The sequence below is a fragment of the Pagrus major genome, chromosome 1, assembly GCF_040436345.1.
Source record: "Pagrus major chromosome 1, Pma_NU_1.0".
In the NCBI taxonomy this organism is placed as follows: Eukaryota; Metazoa; Chordata; class Actinopteri; order Spariformes; family Sparidae; genus Pagrus; species Pagrus major.
The window spans coordinates 27,930,895-27,958,424 of NC_133215.1; the positions used below are offsets into that span (position 1 = coordinate 27,930,895).

General features: G+C 43.5%; 1 protein-coding gene across 1 annotated transcript in view; it reads left to right on the forward strand.

The window, feature by feature from the left end:
• The first annotated feature begins 8,107 nt into the window (after positions 1–8,107).
• LOC141001914 (xylosyltransferase 1-like) overlaps positions 8,108–27,530 on the forward strand; it is an 84,472-nt gene continuing 65,049 nt past the window's right edge. Inside the window, exon 1 of the mRNA XM_073473077.1 lies at positions 8,108–8,398. Coding sequence (XP_073329178.1) covers positions 8,108–8,398 — 291 coding nt within the window. The remainder of the gene's footprint in view (positions 8,399–27,530) is intronic.

Sequence of the window (27,530 nt, forward strand, 5' to 3'; positions counted from 1 at the left end):
CGCCGGCTGCTTTAGTCTCTTGTCGTATCACAGTGGGAGAAAAAAGGCTCCCTCTGGTCCCCCGGGGCCATCGCTGTCAAGGACACCTGTCTGCTGCTGTGTTTCGCTGTGTTCTACTGCACTCCAGTCAGCACGCTGCCTGATTACATAAAACACTGAATGCATGAGAGTGTCCTACAGCGGGACGCCTAAGGCTTCAACAGTCATGTTGTGCAGCGCCTACCCCCGGCTCCCTCTCCCTCCTGTCCCAGACTCACTCCACCAGCTGGCTGCTCATCTGTCTCCCTCTCTGTCTCTGCATCGCCGTCTCTCTCAGAGGAGTCGGGGGGTTTGCGAGGACGGCTTTGCATGCTCGCTCGAGTCTCCCAGCGACTTCCTCTGGTCAGCCGATGTGTGTGCGTCTGTCTCTCTGAGTGACAAAGAGGTCGGCTCTAATTAAAATCAGCATTTGTTGCCGCAGGGAATGGTAACCATTGTTGTGGCCACAGTCGGCCCACTCGGTGCCCCAAGCAACAGAGCCACAGCTAATGAGAGGGGAAGACGTGGCTGTGCTGCCAGAGGAGCATGAGCAGCTCTCCGTCTCGTTTTTATTTTCCCTTTCTGTGTCTTTAATCATCTTTACATTGAGCTCATAAATGCTTTTGTTTTTCTGCTCCCCGTCTCCCTCCGACCCTCCACTCATCCGTCTCTCTTTGGCTCTTTGCTAATTTAGTAGACCTATAGGTGTACTTGCTATGCTTTGATTATGTTTTCCACTCCCTCTCCCGTTTTCTGACTTCACCCCCACTTTCCAATTACATCGAGTTTTGTCTTTTAACCGTTCTTCATCTCACTCGTGGTTCATTTTGCTCTCATTAATGGCGGCACGCGCGTCTCCTCCCTTGTTCCTGTCCTCCTCTCTCTCTTCTTTGCCGTAATTAACAACTTTACATTTCTTTCCATCGCAGCCTCTCTCTCTCTCTCCTGTCCCCCACTCTCTCTTGATGATTCGAGAATTAACATTTATAAGATGCTCAAACATCTTTGGAGTGTCTGAGAGCACATAAAGACGTTTTGAAATTCCACACAACATTTATCTGTCTGCGGTCTGCAGCCTTATCTCCGCAGCGTTGGCTCTGTTTGCCTGCAGAAATACCACCAAGTTAATAATTTGCGCTGCGATTCAAAATACTTCAAGAAAGCCGCGTGATGAGAATACAGATTAAACACTCGAACATGGATGACAGAATGGTTTGGCGACTCTTCTTTGTGACGAGTGCTGCAGTCTAACAGTGTTATGCTCCTGTCTGAATGATGGCCTGACATTAACAAATTACTCTCCCTCATTTTGCCTACGTTTGGATAGACTATACTTGATTGCTTCTGGTTGCGACTCTTTGATAGGAGAGAAGCATACAGGGATAAGCCTAACAAACGGTTAAGCTGAAAATGAACAGCTATTGTAAAAGGCCCATATGTAACTCTAAAAATGGCAGGAATGTCTAATTGCCACGTCGATTGTGAGACCACAAGGTCAGCGCCTCGCACTCTGAGAGAAATGTCTGCCTTTGTCTCCTGCAGAGCTGTTGTTTTGGGATTTACATGATATGCTTTGTCTGCGCGTCAGTCGAGGCATTCCTGGAGATGAAAACCACAATGCGGTGCTCAAAATGATAACTTCTTTTTCTGTGTTTCAGCAGCCACCGCAGCATATAATTCACTCCCCAATCCGAGGCGTGATATATGCAAAACTTTGGTCTGATGTCAAAATTCGCATCCAGCAATTTTCTTTTCTTTCCTGCCCCCAATTATCTTATTTTGCCCGACACTCAACATTAAACCGGCTATCAACATGTCAGAAAGCTACATCTACTGTTTACAGTCTTATTTATCCACCTCGATGGCTCGTTGCTGAGAAACAAAGAGGAAAGACAGACCAGAATCGCTTTGACCGTGAATAGCTTTAATCAGGGTGTCATTGTGTTTCTTTAGCGTTAATAAATGAAGTGTGGAGTCTATTCTCTCTCTTCTTCTTGTTAAATAACACTGTATCCTGTGTCCCAAAGCATTCTGAGCCTTGGTTTGCAAATAGCAGTTGGCCAAGGTCTACCTAGACATGAAACAAAGGAACAAAGTTCTTCTTCTGCTGTCAATTCAAAGCTTTTTAAATTAGGCCCTTTTTTTGTGGGCTGATAATCGTTTATCCTGGACTATCTGCAGACTTTAGTAGCCTAAAGCTCAATCACTTATTCAACACCACCGAGTAAACAGGATAAGTGCTTGGAGTCGGCAGTCTCTTCTTCCATTTACCAATAATCTGCAGTAACCCTCCCTTGTGTGTCGGATCTTGGTAAAGCACTCCAATCACAGTACAGCAGCTTTCATTCAAAGCACCAGTTCTTGTTTGAAATCACTGAATAAACATTTTTATTTACCTAAAGCGGAGACTTTAAAGAGACTCTGTGAGAATTATAGTTGAAAACATTTAGAAAATAACTAAAATCGTCAACAGAATGTGAATAAATAGCAGTTTTGACATCATGATGTCTTTGTATTATGTTGCAGAGATATCTGCCTAACTTAGCATGCTAACCAGCTAGCTGCGCCCCGTCCTGGTCCAAAGCTCCTGCGCTAGCGGTGTAAACACTAACGCTCCCCTGGTCCCCTGAGCTCCCAGTCAGGAAGCTGTGCAGCTAACTGAGCTAACTAGCCGAGGACTGCTACAGATGGCAGCAGTTAGCAGCTAGTCTGGTGATATGCTGCCCCCTTTTTGTTTTGAGCATTAATTTGACAGGTGGCAAATTCGTACATAATGCACCTTTAAGTATTTTACATGTCAATTTTCCATCTAATTCTATTCCATACGTTCAATATAAAGGGTCACATTTAATGTGAATTTTCTGTCACGTTGAGCCAATGTGTATAAATTCAATGACTACACATGTGATTAATTACAGGAGATAGAATAACCAAATGCACTACTTTTATATATAATACTTGAATAATAAATGCTTGAAAAACACATTATGTTTATGTAGAGGTTCCTCTAATAGCTGCTAAAAGCTAACTTCCTGTCCGTTTTGCAGTTAGCAGTCCCCTCCCTCCTCTCTACACCACCACACTTGCCGACTCCTTTCTTTATTTCGAGGCAGCTCTCTTTGCCTCTTTCTTTTTGTCAAGTGTATTTCTTCGTTTGGCCTGTTTTGTAGTATAAGCCGTCATTGGGAGTGCTGGAATTGGGAGCTTTCCCCGTTCCACCATTGCCGGTGCAGGTACCAGAACAGGAGGATCCCTCTCAGCAGACAGGACCGCCTCGTTATGGAGTTCTCTGTCCTGATTGGATAAATTGGGCAGGGATACCAGAAAATGTCTTTTCTCTTTTTGCATGACGAGGAGGAGGACGGACATGGGTGACTGACCAATTATTCTATAACAGTGATTACTGTTGGAATATCGAGCTATTTAACACTTATTTAAATAAGAAAATAACACTTACATCAGCTTTAACGTTATAATAATATAATAATTGAATAAACACATAATATTTATGTGTAAGTCTGCATTATTTAATTTAATCAGACCAAGTTTTGTAATATATGCACATTGACTCAACAAAGAAAAACTCTGCCTGAGGCAGATGAAACTGCAACCTTAACATCAGAGGTGTCTGTTTTGAGTTGGTGGAAGTTAAACATGAGCAAACTGAGACTTTAATCGATGGCTCTTGTTCATCACAGTGTCACAGTTGTCACTTAGGGCTTCCTCATGGGGCGATTCTAGTGTCATGTGTCAAGGCTTTAAAGCTGTCACATTCATACACCAAACAAATAGGGAGCGGCATGCCACTAGAATAACCGCTAACTGCTGCTGACTGTAGCTGCTGTTAGCTAGTTAGCTCATTTGACTGTGCAGCTAGCTGTCCTATTAGCTGACTCCGCCCAGACTGGGAGCTCAGAGCACCAGGGGGTGCTGTTTACTTCTTTTTTCTTTTTTCTGATTTCTGATTTTTTCTGGACTATCACCTCTTGAATTAAAAACTAGCTAGGGGGCTAACTGGTTAGCATGCTAACTTTAATAGAGATCTCTGTAACCCAAAAAATAGACGTCTTCGACATACTGTAACATCAAAACTGTGATTTGTTCACATTCTTTGGATCATTTTATTTAATTATTTAATGCTATAAAGTAAAATTCTTGCAAATTGCACCTTTAAGAGATAACTGGAAGATTTGAATGCATGACTGTGGTCAAAACCCCTTCTGCTTTAGTGTATATGACAGCCAAAGGGAAACACGAGACAAAACTATAAAGTAGAGATGAAGAGGTGTTGTTCAGACTTTCATGAAGTGTAGCAACAGCAACCCAATCCAGAGATGTGCTTGTATTCTGAGTCACAGCAGTGCTGGTGTCAGTCAGGCGGGCTCGGGCTGCAGCATCCTCTTAGGGTTAGTTTTATCACCAGTGCCACAAAATAAAATGATGTCATTATTTTTAATCCAATTGAAATCGAAAAGAATAATTGCCATGCATGAATGTTTGAAATGTTAAGACTTATTCTCAGCATAAAAAAGATTTACCAGAGCATGAAATGTGTGATAACCTTGGTTGGAGTCACCCTCCGACTCTCCAATGTCAGAAAGATCTTGAGCTCTTGAGTGTGTCTTTATGCACCAGCAAGTTGGTGTGCCAAGTACACTTCCCCCATAATGAATGAAGAATTCTTCATATATCTTCGAAGCCGTATTGAGAGCTGAGTGTATCCCACAATTCATCACAGTCTTTTGTGCCCCGTCAGTCCAGTGGATGGTCGTTAAATTACGAAGCTATGAGATGATTCACCATGTGGTAATAATGAACAGAAGTGAAGAAGAAAATCATCAAGCTCATCACATGTTAATGTAATTCTTCTCCATATGGATATGTTGTCTATATTGATGAATGATGAAAAGAACTATGTACACTGGCAGGACTATAACAACAAAACTTTTGGTGATTTTCAAAAAAGCAACAAGAGTTTTATTTATGTGAACAGCACTCCGAATAGAGAGTCTTACATAATGATTATCATCTCATCACGCAGTAAAAACTATCTTGTCCTTCAGTATATTGAAGAATATGTAACACCGGACATAACGAGTGATGAGTGGGCTTTCAGAGGTGTGCATTAAACCATGATGAATGGTGTGAGGCAGCCCTGACACATAACCTTTGGAGGCCTGCGATTGGCTGATTCAGTGCTTGAGGGAGAGCGTTTTTGGTCGACATCACTTCAGTCCCTATTTCACAACACTCTGGAGTCATTGCCGTCGGTACTTGAGTCACAGATTTAGCTGTAAGTTTATTTTTCGCACTCCATACAAAGTGCCCGAGCCTTACTTTTCAGAACAACTTCTTGACTCATAAGTCAAAGTTTAAGATTATTCTTCGGGCTGTTTCCTATACTCTTTATAACCGGCTGAGGTCTTAAGCTTGGCAGCGTCAACATCATCCTGCTACTGTACAACCCAGGAAGCAAAACCAAAATTACCTCCTTGGTGTAGGTGAAGTGTTGTGCTGCGTGTCAGCCAGAGAAGCTCTGCTATCTCTGTTACTCATGGTGTTTGCATTTCAATGGAGCTCAGGAAGCGTTTTTAACAAGCATCTCTGAATCACTCTGAAGAACTGAGCTTAAAGTTTGATTGGACTAAAAATATTCCCACCTCGGAGTAGGACTTGAGAGTTATTTATGAAGCCTCCTACACAAACTCTCTGCAAGTGCCAGACAGTCTCATGTGTGAATGAAATCATCATTTTCAGCTGTCTTGTAGTTTTTCCTGGTAATTACCATCTGTGGTCAAGACTAACACGATGATCTACATACAGTATGCAGAATTTAATGCAATTTTTAGTTAGTATATGTCGTGAGAGAGGCTTGGTTTTCAACATGGATTTATTTACAAGATGTCCTCCTCTAGGTTACAGAAATTATTCCATGTGAGCTATTCAGTGACAAATCCGGGGTTTGAGTGGCATCTTTTTAATCATGTTAAGCGCAAAGAAATGATTGAACATGAGGTCTTTTTGGAGCACTGAGGTGCAGTGAAGGAGCAGAATAATCACTGTGGTGGCTGCATATTTTACTTGTTGCAGTTCAAAGGTGCAATATGTTAGAAATCTAGTTGAAAACATTTTAAAATGTACTAGAATTATCAACAGAATGTGAAGAAACAAGTTTTGATGTCATGACGTCTGTGTATTATGTTGCAGAGATATCTACTAAAGTTAGCATGCTAACCAGCTAACCGTCCCAGTTGTGTGAACAAACACCAACAATTCCCTGGTTTTCTGAACACCAATCTGGGCCGCTGGCTGCACAGCTAACTGAGCTAACTAGCTAAACATTCAAAGTTAGCAGCAGTTAGCAGTTACTCTGGTGATATGCTGCTCCCTATTTGTTTGCAATATGAATTCAGCAGTTGGCACCTTCCATGTTACACTGCAATCATTTTGTTTTTCTGGAGAGTAGACGCACAATTGTGAGGCCATTATAATATCAGTAAAATAAATTAAAAAGAAGCTTATTTTATATTATGTTTTTTCTACATTCATTCATTCATTCATTCATTCATTCAGTTCAAATCCATCTGCTCTCTGATCAGGTCCCAGGTCAGCTCACAGGGCACTGGAGCTTAAGCTGAACCACATGTTCAAACTTAACTTGAAAAGTGTTTTTCAAATCTCCACTTATAATTGTTTTCTTTTATGTGGAACGGATGTCCATTGTTTATTAAAATTACCTGTTTGAATTTCTCTTTGTCTGCTCTTCTGTGCTGTACATGTATTAGCTATCTCTCTTGTGTTATGTGAGGATTAAAATACTGTGGATTAACAATCAAACACCTCCGTTTAATTAGAGTTTAACTACGCTGAACGGTTGTATTTGGCTGATGTGAAGCATATTTGTGTTGTTTGCAGGCACCTCTGTATTATTATTAAGTGCTCAGTCAGGTATAACAGAGCTTTCAGAAGCTTTCAGAGTGCTCCAGTCTTTTTCACGGCTTGGATGTTAATGTGAACGCTATTTACAAGTTTGAGATATGTGATAAATGTCATGTGTATACTGGTGGGGGAAAAATAATAAGGAAACCAAACAACCGAGTGTTACACTGGGGGATTTAAGCGTCAGCTTTAATAGTGGCTCAGAGCATTGGGCAGAGAGTTGCCCACAGTCTTTCACTACCCGCTAAATTAACACTCTTATTTTGTTGGTGTTTTGATGAGCTGGGTCGCGCCACGTAAGTGATTTAAAATGCATGCAATTGGTCTGTGAGGTTCAAAGGCTAAAAAAGCTGTGCCAGTTTAAATAGAAATGCTCTGTCAAAATGTTATAAGTTATGCATCCAGGTCTGGATGTGATGGCGTCTCAGTCCGGATCCAGTCAGCGGCCCAGGCTGTTAGTGGTCTCTGGGATGATGGAGATGGATGGCGTCCCCCATCGTCCCTCCTCAAATTGCCTACTGGCAGCTGGCAGCATACGGTACCCAACCAGGGAGGGTGTCACAGGGGACACATCTCTGAATCCACAGCAGCTACTGTACAGCACACAGCTGTAACTTACATCATGTGAGGCAGGAAAGGAAAATTACATTTTGCTGTTGGATTCCAGCTGGGATCCAGCGAGTGCGTGTATAAAATGGAGATTCTCTTGCCACTCTTACAGAGGCACTACAACAACGTCATTCAATCAGGTCCAAAAGGTGCCGAGGCAACAGAACTCCTGGCTACGCCCCTGTTGAGATCAGAGGCCTGATAATACTGTGGTGCACATTTCAACATTTGCAGGTATATGGTCATTATCAGAACCCTCTCATGGAGGGATGCTATAATTTAGAGAACAGACAGTCTGGAGCTTCATCTCTGTCTCCTCGCTGAGCTCCACCACACGGTGGCCCTGTGCCTCCTTCTCGACGCTCCTCCTCGCCTCCGCCACTGTAAAAGCTCAGCCTCCCTCCCTCCTCCCCCACCATCACCACCACCACCACCTCCTCCTCCTCCTCCTCCTCGTCCTCCCTCTACTTCCACTCCTTCCTCCCGTCGCGCTGCGCACAGCCACAGACGGTCCTCCAGCTCCGTGCAGCCCGGTGCGAAGATGGTCGGCGGCTTGTGTGCTCGCAGGTTGGCCCGCCGGTCTCGGTCCGCCCTGATAGCAGCCCTCACGGTGCTGCTGGTGCAGACGCTGATTGTGTGGAACTTCAGCAGCCTCGACTCCGGCGAAGACCGGGAGAACGGAGGCGCCAGCGTGCGGGAGAAGAGGGACCGGGTCGCAGGCAACAAAGCCGCCGGCAGCGACTATTTCCAGCACGGGGTCCGGCAGCGGCAGCGGCAGCGGCAGCATCTCCCTCCGCCGGGGAAGGGGACGGCTCGTCACATACAGCAGCCGGTAAGACAGGCAGGCGCTGCCGATGTATTCATATCATACCCCCGCTATTAAAGACGCTGTCTCGCCCGGGATGAAGCCCGGAGGGGTTGGCAGGCAGGTCAACACATCTACAGTTTGCGATTATTTTTTTTTATTTAAGGGGGGGGAGACGAGCGCACGGCCGGGCCTCAGAATGAATGAATGTTTGCTTGTTGTCACCGCTGCTGCTGCTGGGGACACGAGAGGATGTCTGAGCTCCTCTGAGCCGAGCAGCCGAGCATCCTGAGCCGTCTGGATGAGTCCAGACTCCAGGTCCAGTGTGTGAACTCAGCGGTGTAGTTGACTCCAGGCAGGAGTGATGAGCATGGCAGGGCAAATCCTCTTCACAAGACACTGGCTGCTCGACCAGCAGAGTCACTGACTGGGGCTGCAGCCTCTAACTGTCACGGTCTGTTTGGCGTTGTAAGTCCAGTACAGGAGCTGCATGGCTCAGCAGAAGCTGCCGTCTGAGCAAGGCCAGATTGAAACATAACCTAATTTGCAGAGTTGTTTTTTGATGAGCGCACAGAGATTAGAGCCATCTGCAGTTTGTGGAGGCACCGAGAGTTTTATTGGTGGTGGCAACATGAGACGCAAAGGTCAAGATTGTGGAGCAAATCTAATGAAAGTGAGCAAATGGAGTTAAAGATGGGATAGTGTCTGTTCAGGAGGAGAGGAGCTGATGTCGTGTTGCCTCTTCAAAATGTAAGAACCGGTCCCCCACTCCACTCATGCTCCCTGTGCCCAGGAGGCTCCACACACCGAGCAGCTTCCCAGCATGCCATTAATTTCCCCAACCTAATGTCTAGAATTAAATTCTCCAAAATTGGGCTTCTCACTTTTTTCGTGGTCTCTCAAGCAGTTAAGGCTGCCCTGGAGAAATTGGACGCAGTTGTCCCTGGCAAAGCGAGCAGCGTTTACCCCCTCTACAAAGCTGCCAGCCATTCAGCTGGAGCCTGCTCCTCTGCCACCATGCAACCAGTAGATAACCGGCTTTGATGCAGCATGATACACTGTGGCCTCCGCGCTCCGTCAGTCACTCGGAGCCGGGCACTGTATCATCTGTCTCCTCTGCAGATTTGACAGTCTGACTCACTCGCTTCGTCTGGTCGGGCTGCTTGTCCCACCTGCCGGCGTCTCCACAGTCCAAAGTCACGCAAAGGACGGGTTATATTTGATTTGTTGGAGAATCCTCTAACGAAGTGCACCTAGAATATCTCCACGGGGACTCACAGTGTGAGCTCTCTCCTGAGTTGAAGGGGCACTGTGTAGTTCTGGAGAAGAAATTCAAGATCAGAATGTTCATATGTACCATATTAATGAGGTAATAATACAAACTCAGAAGTATTACTGCATAAACAAGCTGTTCTCAGAGGAAAATAAGGTCTCAGAACACTGTTTGAAGCCAGAAATGTGGCAGGGTCCGCCACATATAAACAATTGTGTTGTCCTTTAAGGTCAGCTTGTTTTTTTCGTCATGAAAATGAAGAGATTACAATTTCCTCCCCCAAAACTACATAGTGCACCTTTGGTGTTTGATGCATGGCATTACTGCGACGTCCCAATGAGGATTGTAAATAAATGAGTAATGCGGTGACATAACAGGAACCGCGGCTCAGCCGTGTCAGAACCTATTCACGCTGCGTCAACACCGATTTGTCCCAATGCGTTCCGCTATTAAAACACACTGTGGATCTGCACCCGTGACCTTTTAAAGAAGGGCTTTCATCCCCATCGCTGCGAGGCACTTCACAGCCCGTATGCCAGTCAGTCCACCAGCCAGTCGACTCGCCCGCTGCCTGCCTGTCAGACTGTCGACTCCCCTCTCTGCAGTCCTGTGGCCCCCGGACTCTTAGCATTCAACTGGTCACCCTGGGCCACATGCATTCCCTCAACTGGTTAATCACTGCCTTTTCATTCTCTTTCCCCTAGTGGGTGGTGTGCTCGTGTGTGTGTGTGTGTGTGTGTGTGTGTGTGGGTGTGTGTGTGTGTGTGTGGCTTGGCAAGGCAAAAGTTGTCCAGCCTAAGGGTGACGCATAAGTGCCAACTGATGCTATATGAGGCACCACGCCTGAGAGAGAGGGAGAGCAGCACTTTGATTTGATCCAGAATAAAAATGAGCCAGAAGCCAGAGTATGACAATAACAGGATTTCTATGTGATAGCTCGTGTTGGATGGAAACATTATGCATAGCTTCCGATGTGTCATCCCAGCAGGCAGGAGCTACACTTGTCATTAGTGGTTGTCTCCTGTTGTGTCTCTTGAGGGAAATGCTGCTCGAGAGCATACGATGTTTTCTTCCAGTACAGTTTAGTCATTGTTGTTCCCATCGCCACTGCCTTTATGAATCTGGATATGAACGAATGAATGATATTATTCTCGGTGAGTGTTTTCACACAGGCAGTGGCTACCTGTTGCACATTCCCACATCAGAAAATGTCCACACTTATTAATTAGTCTGTCTTGTTTTGCCTGACATCAGTTTATTACAGGAGATAGCATCACAATTATTATTAATAGGTGCTCATTAAGGCGGTGCTGGTGGATGTTAAAAAAACACAAACTGTTAAAGTGCCAGAATTAAACCAATCTAGCTTCAGCAGGAGACTGAGTCAAGCTTTAAAACAGCGTCTGGCTCCCAGCTTCACATCTGGTCGTCAGCGTTTTCTTTCCATCTGCCGCAGTAGTCATATACTGTCGTGAACCCCTTGTACCCAGCGGGTGTCCAGCTCACACATGTTGCAAAGAGTTTCCCAGTTAGTCATGGTATTAAACGAAACATTACCTCTGATGTACACGTTTTCCATTACATTGAGTTTGCCTAATGGTTTCCTGTGGCAAAGATGGCATTACAAACCACCTGAATATGTGCGTTTACCTCACGGTTCCACTGTGTGGTGGTCGCACATACATGACAAGCTTCACCACTAAATGTTATACATTGTATTTTATGATAAGATGTCCACCACAGTGGCTCACTTGGCTATGCAGCAGACCTACAAAGAAACGAGTGCCACCAGCAGATATTTTACTTGAGCGAATTTAAAGAAGCGAAAAGTAGAACAAAAGACTTCAACTCCTGTCTCACCACCAGCTCTGTGGGGTTCCTTTATGGGACTTTAAATAGCCTGATTTTACTGTTCTTACATAACTTTAAATAACACTTCTTATTCTCAAATAGTGATGGCTACTTATGCTGCAATCAAGGTCTTTGAAGCTTATTTTCAGGAGTTAATGAGAATAAATGAGCTCTAAGATGTTTGGTAAAGACGGTCAGCATTAACATTAAAGGGGCTGGGAATGAAATATCTCGGCGAACACTCCAGTCATGCTGGGATTATCGTTTAAATTGCAGTCATGTGCAGTTCAAGAAACAATGCACTGTACATATGTTTTGCATTTAGGAGCTCTGCTAAAAGCTATTGTTGCTACCAGTCTATTCTCCAACCATCACCACAACCACAATGTGATTCATCCCACTGTGTCCATAATCACAGTGCTGACTCACACTCACACACACACACACACACACACACACACACACTCACACTCACACACACACACACACACACACACACACACACACTCACACACACACACACACACACACACACTCAAAAATATGTATGTACGTAGATGCAGGGAAGCAGCTCCACACAATCGCACCCACGTACACACATGTATTTATAGTTACGAATCCTTTTCTTCCCAATTACCCTTTTTTGGACTTGGCACGTTGTGTTACAACATACATCGTGATGAGGTCATAGCTAATGACTGTACTAATAACCTAGCTCTGAACTGAATCAGACTACAGTTTGGGATCATCTGATATTTGGTTTTTAATGTGGTTGACTTTCAAATTCAATATATACCCTGCTCCCCTCAGAAGTATTAGGCTATTGTTGTTCTCTTTGCCAACATAAAATGGAGTATACTAGCAAGCTGCATTTAGGCTATTTCTGTCCACTTTGCTAACATAAAGTGGTGTGAACTAGCAAGCTGCACTTGGGCTAGGGTTGTTGCTTTTCAAACGTAAAATGGAGTAAATTAGCAAGCTGCATTTAGGCTTCTGCTCTTCGCTTGGCTAACGTAAAATGGAGTAAACTAGCAAGCTGTATTAAGGCTATTGCTGTCCGCTTTGCTAACATAAAATGGAGTAAACTAGCAAGCTGCACTTAAGCTATTGCTGTTCGCTTTGCTAACATAATATGAAGTATGCTACAAAGTTGCACTTAGGCTATTGCTGTCTGCTTTGCTAGCATAAAATGGTGTAAACTAGCAAGCTGCACTGAACAGATAATAGGCTATGTTTTGTGTTCAAATCAATTTGAATTTGGTTAAAGTGTTTCTTCTCTTTCAAACTTAACTTTTTGAAAGTAACAGCACTAATTCAGCCTGTATATTACAGAGACGTATTACAAAATTACACTATTCTGTTCCAGCCCTCTCATTTTTCATTCCCTGAATGTCTTTTCATTCACTTTGTAACATAACCACCTTTCTCACCTTTCCGGCGTCATTCAGATTCAGTTCTTTGTCACATTGCGTTCCCGGCACTGTAGTTTGTTCCAGTGCCATTTTATGTGCCAGTCACTGACAGTGCTGGTTTCTGTATCATAGCAAACCACTTTAGCAATTGGCAGTCAAATTGGCACTCCCCAAAAGTAAATCGTCTTAGAGTGTGAGCTACTCTGCTTTAAACAGACATTTGAACATACATAATTACAGTCCAGAGACACCCCAGAAGATGCACTGTGTGATTTAAAATTTCAAACGTCCCAATCATTACACCAATAAAGTGTTACTCTGTAAAACCTGTAATGAGGGAAAAGTAAAGTACAGCCTGCCCATCAGTCCGTCCATCTGTCGTTGTGAATTCGCGCACACAGAGCTTCTTTTTCAAGTGCCGTTAGTCTCGGAGAGAGAGGTGGGAACATATTGAGATCTGAGGGAGGAAGTATGCACCTCAGACTTGAAAGAGACACATCGAAAACCCAAGACACTTTGATGTTGAAGTGTAATTTGTATACATGACACCATCCCTCAAAACATTTCATTATTCCCATAACGCAGTATACATCCAAAACCCTGCTGTGCTTTGTTTACTCATATGCAAAATATCAATGTCGGTATGAAATCCTCAATCCTCCGACTACGTCGAGTTTGTACACTGGAAGTTTGGGTCTCCATAGCAGCTCAGACATCACAACACAGACACTCGCCTGCGAAACAGCTCTTCTAGCACAGGTTCTGAATGTACTGCAGGCCTCTTCAGTGTGGTATCCATGTAATCTGTTTACAGCCCCCCCCCCCCCCCGTCCTCTTTGCTGACTTCGTGTAAAGGAGGAATACCCTTTCAACTTATTCAACAAGTGTCAGGATGTTAGAAACACTCCGCGTACACTCGGAGCAGAAAACACACCGGCATGACTCACACAGCCCCGACAATTATGTTGACTCTTGCTCAAGAGATGAGAGTAGAGCAAGTTCCATTATCATATTATATTTAATAGGGCAAATGGGTTACTGCATCATCAAGCTGATAGCAAACAGTGTATTGAGAGTTGAACATCTGCACAACGTGTACAGTATTCTACTTCAGAAGTGCTCGAAAGTAATGAAGTCATGAAGAATAGAGCAGAAATGATTTGAAATGTCAGTACGAGAATGGTTCCTGTCTGATTAAAGAATAAGAGGAGTGTCAGCTTGCTACGAAAACAATTTAAGAAGGTTATCAAGGTTCAGTATACACCAACCATGCAAAAGTAATTATCACAAAGTTAGACTGAGTGAATGGTTTTCATTCTTGTTCTCTCATTTTCCCCAGAAAATCCTCGGCTGAGGCTTTGCTGCTTTCCTCTGCTTTATGTAAGATTTTGGTTTGTTGTCGTAAAAAAAAACATCTGTTTTTCAATACACATCGACTCAGAATATTTAAAAAAAAATGTCAGTCCTCATTTTCTGCGTTATCGATACATAGCTGCCGGCTGTGCTTTCTCGCTCTCTCTTCCTTCCAACGGCGAGTTGACACACACATCAGGGTTTCTGCCAGTGTGTTGCAAGCAAAATGCTCCGTCAATACAATGTGTTGATTAAACAAAGACGTGTTATATAAGTCGCACAATGTAATGGATGGTGACAGAATAATGAAACAATTTGCGTTTGCATTGGTTCCCTATGAACTTTGCTAGTGACTCTTTTTTGATTTGTTATTGTTTAGATGAATCAGTAATAACACAAGCAATGCAGCTTTAAATTAGTAAATTAAGCTTTTCCATGATAGAGATGTTATGATGGGTGAAAGATAAACAGAAAATCAACATTAGGGATGGACCAAGACGATAATTGGGGCTGATATTAAACATTTTTCCAGTTATCGGAATCTGTGACTTTTTCTGTCAGATAACCGATAAAATAAACTAATTTCAAAATGTGCTACTTTGGCTCTGATGCAACGTCCTCTCACACAATGTCCCGCCCACAGCACTATCTGATTGGTAACACATCACAGTTAATAACCTATTATAACCAATAAAATAATATGAATCTCCAAAGTAACTAAATGTATCAAATAAGTGTAGTGGAGAGGAAGGTGTTGGGCCACCGTGAGCCTCCTGAACTGCTCCTTGCCTGTCCAAAAGGTATTCCCTCATTTGATGTTTTCATATCAGTGGTAGAGAGCGTCGTCCTACATCGTCGTCAAAAATAGGGATTCAGTAGAGTTGAGATCTGGTGACTGCCGAGACCGTAGCGTCTCTCCTCAGGCTGTAACTCATCCTCTGCACTCCACCATTAAAAATAGCAGAATAAAGGGAATACAACTTCCATGTCGTTGTCAGAGGACAAAGAAATGAACCTTAAACCTTGAATATCTGCACGTTTATTCATGTTTTTCTGAAATCTGTCACCTGCCTGCGTGTCTGAAAGCTCCAAACCCTTTACTTTAATAGATATACGAACATGGAAATGTTCCAGCTGCCGTGTCTGAAAGGGGCACAGTTGGGAGAAAGGAGTCTTTTTCTTGACAGTACATTTACAGAGTAATGTGCTCGTCTGAAAGGGGCTTAACAGACACAATTTACTGTCCTTTCTCTGCTGTTGGTCTGTGTGTGCCTGCGTGTCTGTTTGTGCTTTGAGCTCTGCTTGATGCCTTTGTGTGCCTCATCTGTAAAACTGCAAAATCAAAGATCATAACAACTGTTCATCGCTTTCCTGTCAAGTCTATTCAAACAAACCTCGCCATTACCACCAATTAGAGTTGCATCGCTCTGCGTCAGCCGTCCACACACACACGCACACACAACTCCGGCCCAGCCGTCTCTCCTGCCTCCGTGAGACAGCCTGCCTCTCTCCCCCCAATCTTCCCCTCATCCTCCCATCATCCTCTGCCGCCGTTACAGATGGTTTCATTCCCCAACACATTAATAACGCATCATCCAGATGAATGAAGCTATATAATACCTAGCGTTGCCAATAATCCCATAGGTAAGAGGCTTAGCAGACAGCCCTGAGAGAGAGACAGAGAGACATAGAGGGAGAGATGGGAAGGCGAGGCTGTGGGGGGGGCTGAATTAGGTTTATCTGAAGTCGGGTATCCATGTTGATATTTAGCACAGAGCTAAAAGGCTGCACACACACACACACACACACACAGGTTTGGACTAGACCATCACCATATGGAGGGGTTATTAGGTCAATCGCTCAGCTCCCTTGCTGTTTAGTAGTTGCTGTGTTATCCCTTTAAACAGATCTGCTGTATTTCGTGAAAACAGATCAGTGCCAACTGCTGTCGGACCACAGTCCACTTGAATGACATCATTTTGAATTCATCATCATAACACTGAACAGATCAATAAAAAAACAAATGTTTTATTTTAAAAATAATACTAATAATAATAATAGGCATTTTTAAATTCAGTGCAGTTGTTTGAATTTTAATTGTAAGTGGAATTAAACTTTGATTAAAGATTCCAACATCTCGTGACTGGTTCTGGTTTTCTTTAGCCACTGGGGCCGGTTTCAGGCAGAATGTGATATATTGGGTCCTGAGGTACAATATTCAAAACTAATGAAAATAAAATGAAAAGATTGTGAAATTTAAGTCTCACAGTAGCATATGATCGGCTTTTTATTTTTAAGTCCATGCACACGGCATGTGTCTCAGAGCCTAATCTGAACTGAAAAACAAATGAATTTCAACCAAGAAAATTGAATTTAAAGCCCCTGAAAACTTGGCTGAGGCTCAACGAATTAAAATTTATAACAGAGAGTCTGTGTTACAAACGTAACGCTGCACTGTGTTGTTTTGGAAAAGAATTTTTAATCAGAGGAGAAAAGATCTTCATTGACTGATTTTTATGCCTAAACAAACTAAATAAACAAATTATCTTTGTTTTCATGACTGAATAAACAAACTGACCTTAAAGGACAAAACAATTTCATGCTGTTTTAGGTTGTTTATATGTGGCGTACCCCGCCACCTTTCTAGCTTCAAACAGTGTTCTGGGACCTTATTTTCCTCTGAGAACAGCTTGTTTATTCAGTTATGGAAGAAATAAATACATCTGAGTTATACTGTAAATATCATTAATATTGTAAAATATCAAAATTCTGAGTTTTAATTTCTTCTCCAAAACTTACAAGAGTGCCCCTTTAATGTGTGAAGTAGTTTGAAAGACGTGACTGTTAACCAACGGGGTCAAACGAAAGGCTACCGTTGTGTTATGGGAAATGTAGGATCCAACGTCTTTCTTACTACAGTATGATCATACTATGAACCAAAAATCAGGATATATAACCTATATACACAGATTTGGATCAATCTTTTTTTATATAATCTGTCCCTGACAAGTCCCTCAACTTTTTGGAGCTGCAACAGTAAAATGCTTCAGTATCTCTTAATAATTAACCCAAACTTTCAGGGGCTTTAAGATAATGAGTGAAAGGCACATTTCAAGCCATTAAGTTAAATTTCTAATAATGCCGTACAAACTCAAATCTTGAACCAATGTATTCAACAAATGCAATTATTTTTTAATTGATTCCTTGTGTGGATGAAACACAACTAAATAAAACCTCTGCTGACATGATCTTTTATTTATAGCCAGCAGAAGGTTTAGTGTTTTATTTGTGTGTGTTATGTTTTCCTATAAAACAACTGAAATGTCTCCCTACTGTGTAAGCTACTGAGCTGGGAGGTGAAAAAGGATGAGATGCTGCACTTACACAGGTCAGATTGTCTGCAGCTGCACCAACACACCCTCTTTGTCGCTGATTTTTCAGCCTTGATCACAGCGTGTACGGCGTCTATAGGATCTATAATGGAGCCCTTGTGTTTGTCTCGCGAACATAATGGTCGCATCGCACTCAAAAACACTTGACAGCCTTGTCGTTGGGGAGGCATACGGTAGATTGCCCACTTCTCTGAAATCACTGCGGTGCCGCGACACAGACATGCAACATGCTGATCCGCATGTAACACCCAAATGCACATGAACATGTAATCACACCCACACAGAGTAATAAGACTGAGCATGAGCCACTGCCTTGCTATCTCCTCCTCAACACACCATACACTAATCCCCATGAATTGTGTTATTCTAATAAGACAGGGGGGGTTGTGACAGAAACAGAAAAGAGTACGTGGTAGTGTGGCGAGGACACGGGGTGATGACACGTCGGCTGGGCAGAGATACGGGCGATCCGGCCTGTCAGGGAAAGCTTTTGTCCTTCCAGTCCCGTGGAGCAAGAGGAGAGGAACTGACAGCAGCGCTTTTCTTCTGCTTCTGCTTCCTCTTCTGCTTCTTCTTCCTCCTCCGCCTCCTTTTTTCTTCCTCTCACTACTGGAGCCGAATGCCAACAGCCCAGAAGACTTGTCTCTATCTGTGATTAAGAGAGAAAGTGAGAGGACAAAGGAAGAAGCAGAGATAGAGACAGGCAGAGAATGAGACAGACAGATATGCAAGACAGTAGAAAGCTGGAGGAAGAAATGTTGGGGGGAGAGGGGTGGGATGGTGGGGAGGGGGGGTATGAAAAGATAAACGTCTCATCCCTTCTACAAATCCGACGTCGACTCAAATCCCAGCGTAATCCTCAGGGGAACCCGGGTTTTGGTTTGAAGGCTTGTTAGCGAGGCTTGGGCCCGGCTGGCGAAGACTGCCTGGCTGGAGACCATTTCTGGAAACTAACCCAAGTCCAAATGGCCTCCACGAATGCGAGGATCAGCTCTTTAATTTTCCCCTCTGTTGGTGAAGTTCAGAGGTAAGCTGATGCCAAGAAACTGATCGGGCTGGTTTTATCAAGCATCTCTAAGTAGGAGCTCTAATTTAGGATTACAGTGGACAGGATGGTCGAGGGATTCTGCCCAATAATCCCAGTTCACTCCTCCGCCACTTAAAGCAGGTTGTGATTGGTTTAATTGTTCACCCGATGGACACTTGGTGCTTCTGTTAGATATTTGTTTGTACTGTCCACATCTGGATTACATTTCAGAGTGGCGGGCACTTTTGTTGTTTCGTTATGTTACTCAACCCTACAGACTCTGAGACGTGCCAATGATATAATCAGCCAAGGTACCGGGTACCAACCGAAACGTAACCTGACGCACCAGATGGTTTGTTACAACCATCTAGGAAGTCATCTTCGGAAACTGCCTGGAAAAGAGCAGCCATCTTCAAAAAGTTCTTGGCAGGTGATCTGACAAACCATCTGTCCTACCTGACCGTCTATCTATCACAGGCTTATGCACCACCAGGAGGCTCTGGCCGATATTATATGTGATCATTGTGAAATTGGTGAAATACTTTTGACAATATCAATGTGACTCTTCAACTGCTCGGACTGTATTTTAATGTATTACAGTGTTTTCTCGGACCTGGCTCGCTCTCAAGAGTTAAGAGGGAAGAGAACCAGTGACAGACTAGCTGCACTTAATATACGATACTATTACACTTACTATATATTTCATTTAAAAGCGAAGTGAACAGCATATCAACCTGTCAGTCCTTCATTTATTCAAGCTGTTTATACTACTAATCAACATAAAATACAAATAAAATGCTATAATTATAAATTGTAAGAAAAACCTGACCCGCACGCCTACTTCTTGAGGAGCCGCCATTAAAAAAAACTATTTTCAGGATAGTTGACACAACATTGGGGGCACAACATTTGAGATTTTTGTTAAAAGATAATTATAACGAGACTATACCTTCTTGGCTAGAAGCAGAGAACAGCAGAATGACTGTAGTAAACATTAGATATCACACTTTATTTTAGAAACATTCTCTCTTTAGACAAGCTGAATGCGTGGGTGTCAGCTAGCTGCCGGAGAGAGGAAAGAGAAGGGGACTCCAGCTGGTACTGGTGTACAGATACTGCAGGAACAGTTTCAAATATTCAGAATTGATATATCATCTACTAGTTCCTCACAGGATGCTGTACGGTCCGAGACACAGCCATGGGCGTGCAGCTTCAAGGCCGGCGAGATGGATTCATGAGGTCTCATGAATACCAACGCGAATCCAGCTGCCTTTGGTCCGGCAGCTCCTCTTCCTGTTCGGACACATTCAACATTCGGTAACTTCGGTTTATTTTGTGAAAAAGAAACGACAGAAAAACATATTGATGTTTCTCCAAGTAAAATATAAAAAAAAACATAATTTTGATATTGGTACCAACACTCAAACTGAAATGTTGCAGCTGTAAAAAAAATAAAATAAAAAAAATAAAAATAGCTTCTTGGTTTTAAATGATTCAGTCAATGTGGAGAAGGCAGATAAGGAACATACCAAAAGATGTGGGAACTGTACGGGATGTTGGAGGCTGCGCCGGAGACAGCCTGGACGGACTCGTTCGGATGCACACACCTGCGAAACATCCACACAAATGCAAACACGTGCGTACACACTCCCACACACTCTTCAGCCTGTCCTCTGTGCTAAAGGCGCACACCTACAGAATGCATAAAATCATAAAATACTCTCCCTCCTGCATCACAAAAAAACACTCACCCACACAGCTCGCTCTCAAACACGCACACAAAGCTCCATCTCCGTGCTCCTTCCACCTTGGCTCGTGCACAACACACACACACACACACACACACACCCTCTGAGAGTAAATAAAATTATAAAACACCCTGTACACCACATGAATAGCTGCTCTTCAGTATTCATGTTCACCACCCGGACCAGCCGGAGAGCTCGTACTCATTACTGAACAGGTGTTTTCTCCATCAGCAGTGAATTCAGATCCTGTCTGTCCTTCCTGCCTGCCTCCACTCCACCCAACGCCTCGAGTGCGTGCAGATCGCGAGGTCTTAACGCAGACGCACGCTCGAACGCCGTCGCACTCTTATCCTTCCCCTCGACTACTTCCTCGCCCTCTTCATCCCTGCGTGCCGCCACTCCTCCTCTCCCCCGGTCGTCCCCTCCTGCCTCCTCTTCCTCTCCCGTCTCGAGTGGGGGTGTCTTGCCGCGCCGCTGAGTCGCACGCTGGTCCTCCAGACGCCGCAGGCCTCCCAAATCAGCTTCAATGAGGAGCCCTGCAGAGGCTGTCGCTGCCGGGGAGAAATTGCGCTGTAATTGAGCTGCTTGATAATAATACGTTCTTCTCTCTGATTTCCTACCAGCGGTGAATCATCAACACCATCATCATCGTGCCATCACATCAGCGATGCTCGGCAGACGCTTCAACGCCGCCGCCGCCAGAGTTGACCTGCTCTTTCTCTCTCTCTCTCTCTCTCTCGTCAATTGCTCTCGTTCCACTTATTTTATTCCCATTTCCTCTCTCTTTCACTTTTCTCCCCCTCCATCCTCGCCACTGCTCGCTCCTCTCATCTGTCTCCAACCATCCTTCCCGTTTCTGTTCCATTTCATTGGGCGCCATGCCTCAGAGGTATACAGAAATTACTATGTAGGGGAAAAAAACGTGTGTGTGTGTGTAGGGGGAGGGGAGGGCAGAGGGAGAGAAGATAATTAGGATGGGTGATTGTGTGAGCACAATGTCAAATGCCTTTTTGCGACGTACTCAAGGCGTCTGTGGCGGGAAGCTCGACAATTTCTGTGCAACAGTTTTTTTTCGAGTTTTGGAAAACGATCTGAATTTCAAACACTCTGAGCGTTTAACCTGTAAGCGCCCTCTCTCGCTTCCTCTCTCCGTTCTGTTGCAAAAATATTTGCCCGTTTTGTGCATTCCCACATAAAACTTTCACAGGGCATAAAGGCCTCTGTGTTTCCCTCCGTGGCATTTTGTTAAAGGTGAGGGGAATGTGTGTGTGTGTGTGTGTGTGTGTGAGAGGGGATGAGAAAGAGACGAAATTGTAGCTGAGCAATATTGGAAAGTCGGTTAAGTTATGAGGGAAGTTAAAACTTTGTGGTGTAAAGCGGAAAAAAAAAAAAAAGCTGAGACAGAGGGTTAATGGACTCTGAGACACACAGACTCTGATGTAAAGAGAAAAAGAGGTTAAAGGAAAGGCAGCGCAAGCCAAGACGGATTTTAGACTTTTGTGTGTGTGTGTGTGTGTGTGTGAGTGTGGGGAGTTTACACATGGCTTTCTGTGCTTTAACCGTCCTCCTGAGAATTGCCTTTCCATAGAAGAGAACCATTAGGAAAATCATTGACTGCTTATTGGTGTCAGCACTCTATTTGTGATTGTGTGTGTGTTTGTCTGTGTGTGTGTGTGTGTGTGTGTGTGTGAGCTCCAACAAAGAACAATACTGCTCTCTCTCTCTCTCTCTCTCTCTCTCTCTCTCCTCCAAATGGCCAGTCTAGCTTTTTTCTTTTTCTTTTTTTGACTCTTTGTCCTCGAGTTCCCCCTTTAACTGCAGCGAGTGAAATCCGTTTTACTCCGGCAAATAGGCCTACAACAATCTTTTTATGTAACCCTCAGTTTATCCACGGGATAGATGAATATGTTGGGGTTTTTTCTTTCTTTTCTCGCGGAGGGCCAAGTAGGTCTCACAGCGCTCCTCCAGTAACTTTCATACATACTTCATGGCTCTGTGAGGTTATCTGTGGACAAGGCTGAAATGTGAGTACGCCCCAACCACGTGCCGTACCTGTACCGTACCGACGTGTTGGACAGTACCGTGGGGATGTGTGTAACCGAGTTAGCGTGTTTATGAAGATTAGCCTCCCGCATGTATGCGTGTGTTCCAGAGGCGTATAGGGTATGCAGATGTAATTGTCTTAACTGCTGAGAGAGAGATTTGGTCAAGGCAATTATAATTCAGCCAGGGCACATCTGCTTGCTTAGCACTCAGTCTATTTGCCTAAAAGACACAAATGACTGCAATTTAACAGCAATAGAGAAGGACTGTAATGAGTTGGTAACTGTTTGCCTGATGTGAGCGTGCTGCTCTAAGGTGGGAAGAATAATCAAAGGAATGGCACTATATTTTCACTGGCACCATGTCCAGTGGCAGCAATGGAGATTAATGAGCAAGAGGTTTATTAGCTTCTCAATACTATTCTGCACCCTTTTCTTTCTTGTTTTTTTTTCTTTTTATGTAATAGACTCAGAATATAGCTCATATATTCTGTCCAGATGATTTCATTTTAATACCTGATGGAGAAGGTGGTGGTTATATGACGCCTGCTGCACTGGTATGGGACAATGGGGTCCACACTGGGGTCTTGCATACACGTGACTCAAGTCATTTGGTCCAAGTCTCAAGCCAGTCCCAAGTCAGTTTGTCAAGTCAAGTCAAGTCATCCCCCACCCCGCCGCCCCAAAATACTGCGATCGTAGCTGCAGAAGCGACCTTTATGAAGAGAAAGGACGGAGTGTCGCAGGACTGAGTTCGTCAGTCTCCAAGAAATAAGGTTTGTAGTTAACACAAGCTTAAGAGATTATCAGGTTTTGTTCTACGATATAAAAAATGTCGGAAATAACCTACGTTTGATTGACAAAGCATTTGCAAGTCTTCAAAAAAGGTGGTCGCTAACATTAGCTAACAATTAGAGGTCATCACGGCAAACAGGGAGGTGCATCAGTGTAGTTTCTTTAGCCTGACATTAACTTTTTATCTCTGGTGATTTCATTTACGCCTCAAGCAACATAAAAGTGGTGTTCATCTGGGAAGATTATCTCTAAGCAACATAAACTTGTGTTCGTCACAGAGCTTATTTTCAGCAATAATCCAAAATCCAGTCCTTCCTGCAGAACTGGTACCTGTCTAATCATATTATTTGACAAATGATCTAACCTGTTCAAAAAGTACGACATGGGATTGAATTTGTATTGTAGTTAATTGATATTCTGTGAAATAAATGTAATCAAACAAATAGCACAACTTAATTTTATTGTCAATCAAAAACATTCCCTCCCCATCACTTCTAAACAGTGAAATGTTGACATAAAAATCACATGAAAACCCCAAAGCTCTTTCTGTCAAACTATTAAAATGCCTTTGTAGTAAAGGCATGTTCATGTTAGACCTTAGAGCAAACTCTGACACATGTTGGCATCAAGCATCAAGAGTCAAACAGATCTCATGGAACAAAAGGCCCTTTTATTGTGGTAATCCACCAGCAGGAATTTATTCTGTGAATACTGACAGCTGGACTAAATTAAAACTACAAAAACTAAACTGAAAACATAAAAAAACACAGACAAGTCATTGGAGTCATCGTGTCTCAAGTCGAGTAAAGTCCAGAGTCTTTAACTTCCAAGTGAAAGTCGAGTCTCAGGTCATTTATTTTCTGTCAGTTCAAGTTGGTCCCGGTTAGAGGAATATTCTTATTTCATATTTGATCAAACAAATCAAATACAACATGTTCATTGATGTTCAGCTTTAGAGGTTCTGGTAAGTGCATTTTGTTTGGACAGACCCAGACCAGCTTATTCGCCCTGTTTCTAGTCTTCATGCTAAGCTAAGCTAACATACTGCTGGCTCTAGCTATATTCCATCCAGACAAAGGAGTGGTTTAGATCTTTTCTCTGCAAGAAAGCAAATAAGAGTATTTCTCAAAATGTCAAGCTATTCTTACTGAGCGTTATCCTGGTTTTGATCCGATTGGAGATGTGACATTTATATAGAGCTCAGCGAAACCTGATTATGCTTAATTCATATCTCTGAAAATAGGGTTGTGTCATTATCCAGGTTTCTGGTTGCCTTTGTTATTGAAAGCATGAGAGTGCCGTTTGTGCACCATTTGATTTCCCTCAGTCGTCGAGGACTCTGCATCTTCTTCCACTTTACTATCTAATGACAGGCAATTTGAGACGAGAGTGACAAGCGATCAAATTTACCTCCACATTACTGCTGTGAGACTTTCACTTCAGTGTACATCTTGATCACATGGTTTATTATCATAGATTATGTTGTTCAGACTAACTGCATAAAAGATAACCATCAGAAACCTGTGGAAGTGTTTCAGTTTCACACGCAGGCCTGTGACGATATCTACTTTAGTTTAAACGCTCAAACTTTCCATTGCACTGAGCAATAAGGATCATGTGATACGACAGGATATATTTACATGCAACAGGAAAGACCAAAAACCTGATAATAACTTGGTTGCTAGTCTGTAGGTAAAAAAACGCTTGGTGGGTATATAGACACAGCATTAAAGGATAAGTTCACCCAAAAATGACAATTCAGTCATTATCTACTCACCCCCCTGCCGATGGAAAGTCAGGTGCAGTCTCCTAAACAACTGAAGTAGCTTTAGAATGTAAAAAAAAACAACTAAAAAAACATTAAAATGGCTTCTAAAAGCTCGTCTGACGTAATCCAAGTCTCTGGCAGCCCGGAGATCCCATATTAATTTGCAAATGTACACCCTCTACATGCGGTAGAGCTTGTGCACCCACTTCAGATGGGGTGTGTTTGCTTTTGGCTTAGCAGTCCCCATCTACTTCAGTTTTTTTTTAGGATTTTAGGTTGTTTGTGGGCTATGACACTTCACCTGAGTTTATGTCGGTGAGGAGATAATGATGGGATTTTCATTTTTGGGTGAACCTATTGCTTTTAAGGAGCCATAACTCTTGTTTTTGCCACCTTTACTCACATTAATTATATTTATGTAATGGTAAAGTGGTTTCATATATCAACTTATTTGATTAAATCAAGTGTTTTTCCTCCTACAGTATATAGTAAAGCTACAGTACGTGTACTGCTCTTCTCAGTTCCATGTCTTCAACTCTTACTGAATGTCTGTCACTGTACGCACGCTGTCACATTGATCCTGTTTTTTCTATACCGTGTGTGTTATTACACCACTGGCACCGAGGCAAAGTCCTTTTCATATCTGTTTGACTAGAAAAAATCGAGGAAGGACATAATCCCTGTGAGAATCACTGCACTGTACATGCTGAATTATAAATGCACTGTGTGTGTCGAGATGCCTGAGATCAAACTGTTTGTTTCCAGCAGGGATCGAGCTGTCCAACATGCGCACTGCACATTGTATATATCATGTACAGAAATCCTGTGTTACTTATGTTTAATGGATGAAGGGTTGTGAGTTTATGATGGCCTGTGGCTGTACACACTCTATACGTCTGTGTGTGTGTGTATAGAAGTGGGGTGGAGGGTGAGGAGATGTGTGCCTGCTGCACTAAACATCAAAGGTCAGGGAAGGTGATAGTTTTCTCTCATTGTGTGTGTGTGTGTGTGTGTGTGTGTGTGTGTGTGTGTGTGTGTGTGTGTGTGTGTGTGTGTGTGTTGTGCTCCACATAGCGTCCCAGCCTGCAGCGGGGCCGATGATTCAGAGGACACAGGCTGCATGACGTGCACTGCCTTTGACCCTTCTCTACAGCAGCTGTTAATGTAGCGCTGCAGCTGTGTGCTGTTTATGTTGTTGTGATGGAGGGAGAGTTGTTTAAGTGGGACTAAATATGTACGTTCGTCATGCACTTGTCACTTGTAGTATGCATTCTCTTTGAACGGTACGTACATCTTTGTGTGTTTGTCGTATCAGTGTACAGCTGTGTGTGTTTAGCGCCTGCTGGGTCACCCCAGGCCCTTTGTGCTCTTGCCAGTGCCCTGCTTTGGCTCCCAGGGGTCCCAGAGGGATTTTTTGTTGGGATATGCTGACAAATTGATGCTGCCGGACTGGCTAACTGCTCCTTCTGTGGCTGGCACCGGCCACAACGCGCTCTGAATACCAAGCGATGGCCGTGAGCGTTTTTTTCCCCCCTCTTTGTTTCCCACAAACACGCACACACAAACAATATGACATCATCGCGCAAAACCCAGAATTTCAGATGGGCCCAGCTCAAGGAAAAAGCCCCAAATCCAGCCTAAAATCTGGATCAAAACCTAATCCTCAACTCTGGGGGATCCGATCTGAGTCGCTGCGAGGTCTGGCTATTGGCCATCGCTCTATTCCTCACTGCCCTCGCTCACTCTCGCTTTCTCCCTTTCTCCCCTTTTCTCTCTCTTTCTGCAGCTCGCTCTCTCAAATTTTGGACAGCTGTTTCACACTGTGAAAAAAAAGGGGGAAGTAGCTCTAATTTTGCCAATAATGCCTCAGTCTGTGCATCTGCTATGTCGGAGTGATTAGCACAGCAGAAGCCGTCTTTACTATGGTGACAAGCCCATATGGTTTCCGTATGTACTAGTAAGCATTAGGCTTGATCTGTCACTTTGTATTAGAGTTTGTTTTACATGGCAATATAACCATTAAATCTCTCCCTCAACACAGTGACAACAGGGAGAGCTCGTGTGCTTGATCGTCGTGCATGTGCTCTGCGACTGCGACACGTTTCACAATCCGTGGGAATGATCATTTTTGCATCGCAGTTTTCATTTTTCAGTGAAAAAACTATTACAATCGTGTGCCATTTGTTGGGGTCTGTTCCAAACTAACCTGTTTTCTTACGTGTGGAGAACAGGATCTGTAGGTCAGGACATCTCTGCAGCACCACAGCTCTTCATTATAATGCTCGATGTTGCACTTGTGGCCTGATTTTGATTATCTTGATTAATTGTGCAGCCCTAAAATGGAGGGTTTGTGTGTGTGTGTGTGTGTGTGTGTGTGTGTGTGTGTGTGTGTGTGTGAGAGAGAGAGAGAGAGAGAGAGAGAGAGGGAGGTTTTAGCTGGTCGTCACAACTTTAAAGGGGTGTTTGAGGGTTAGGACTTGGTTTTAAGGCCAAGGTTA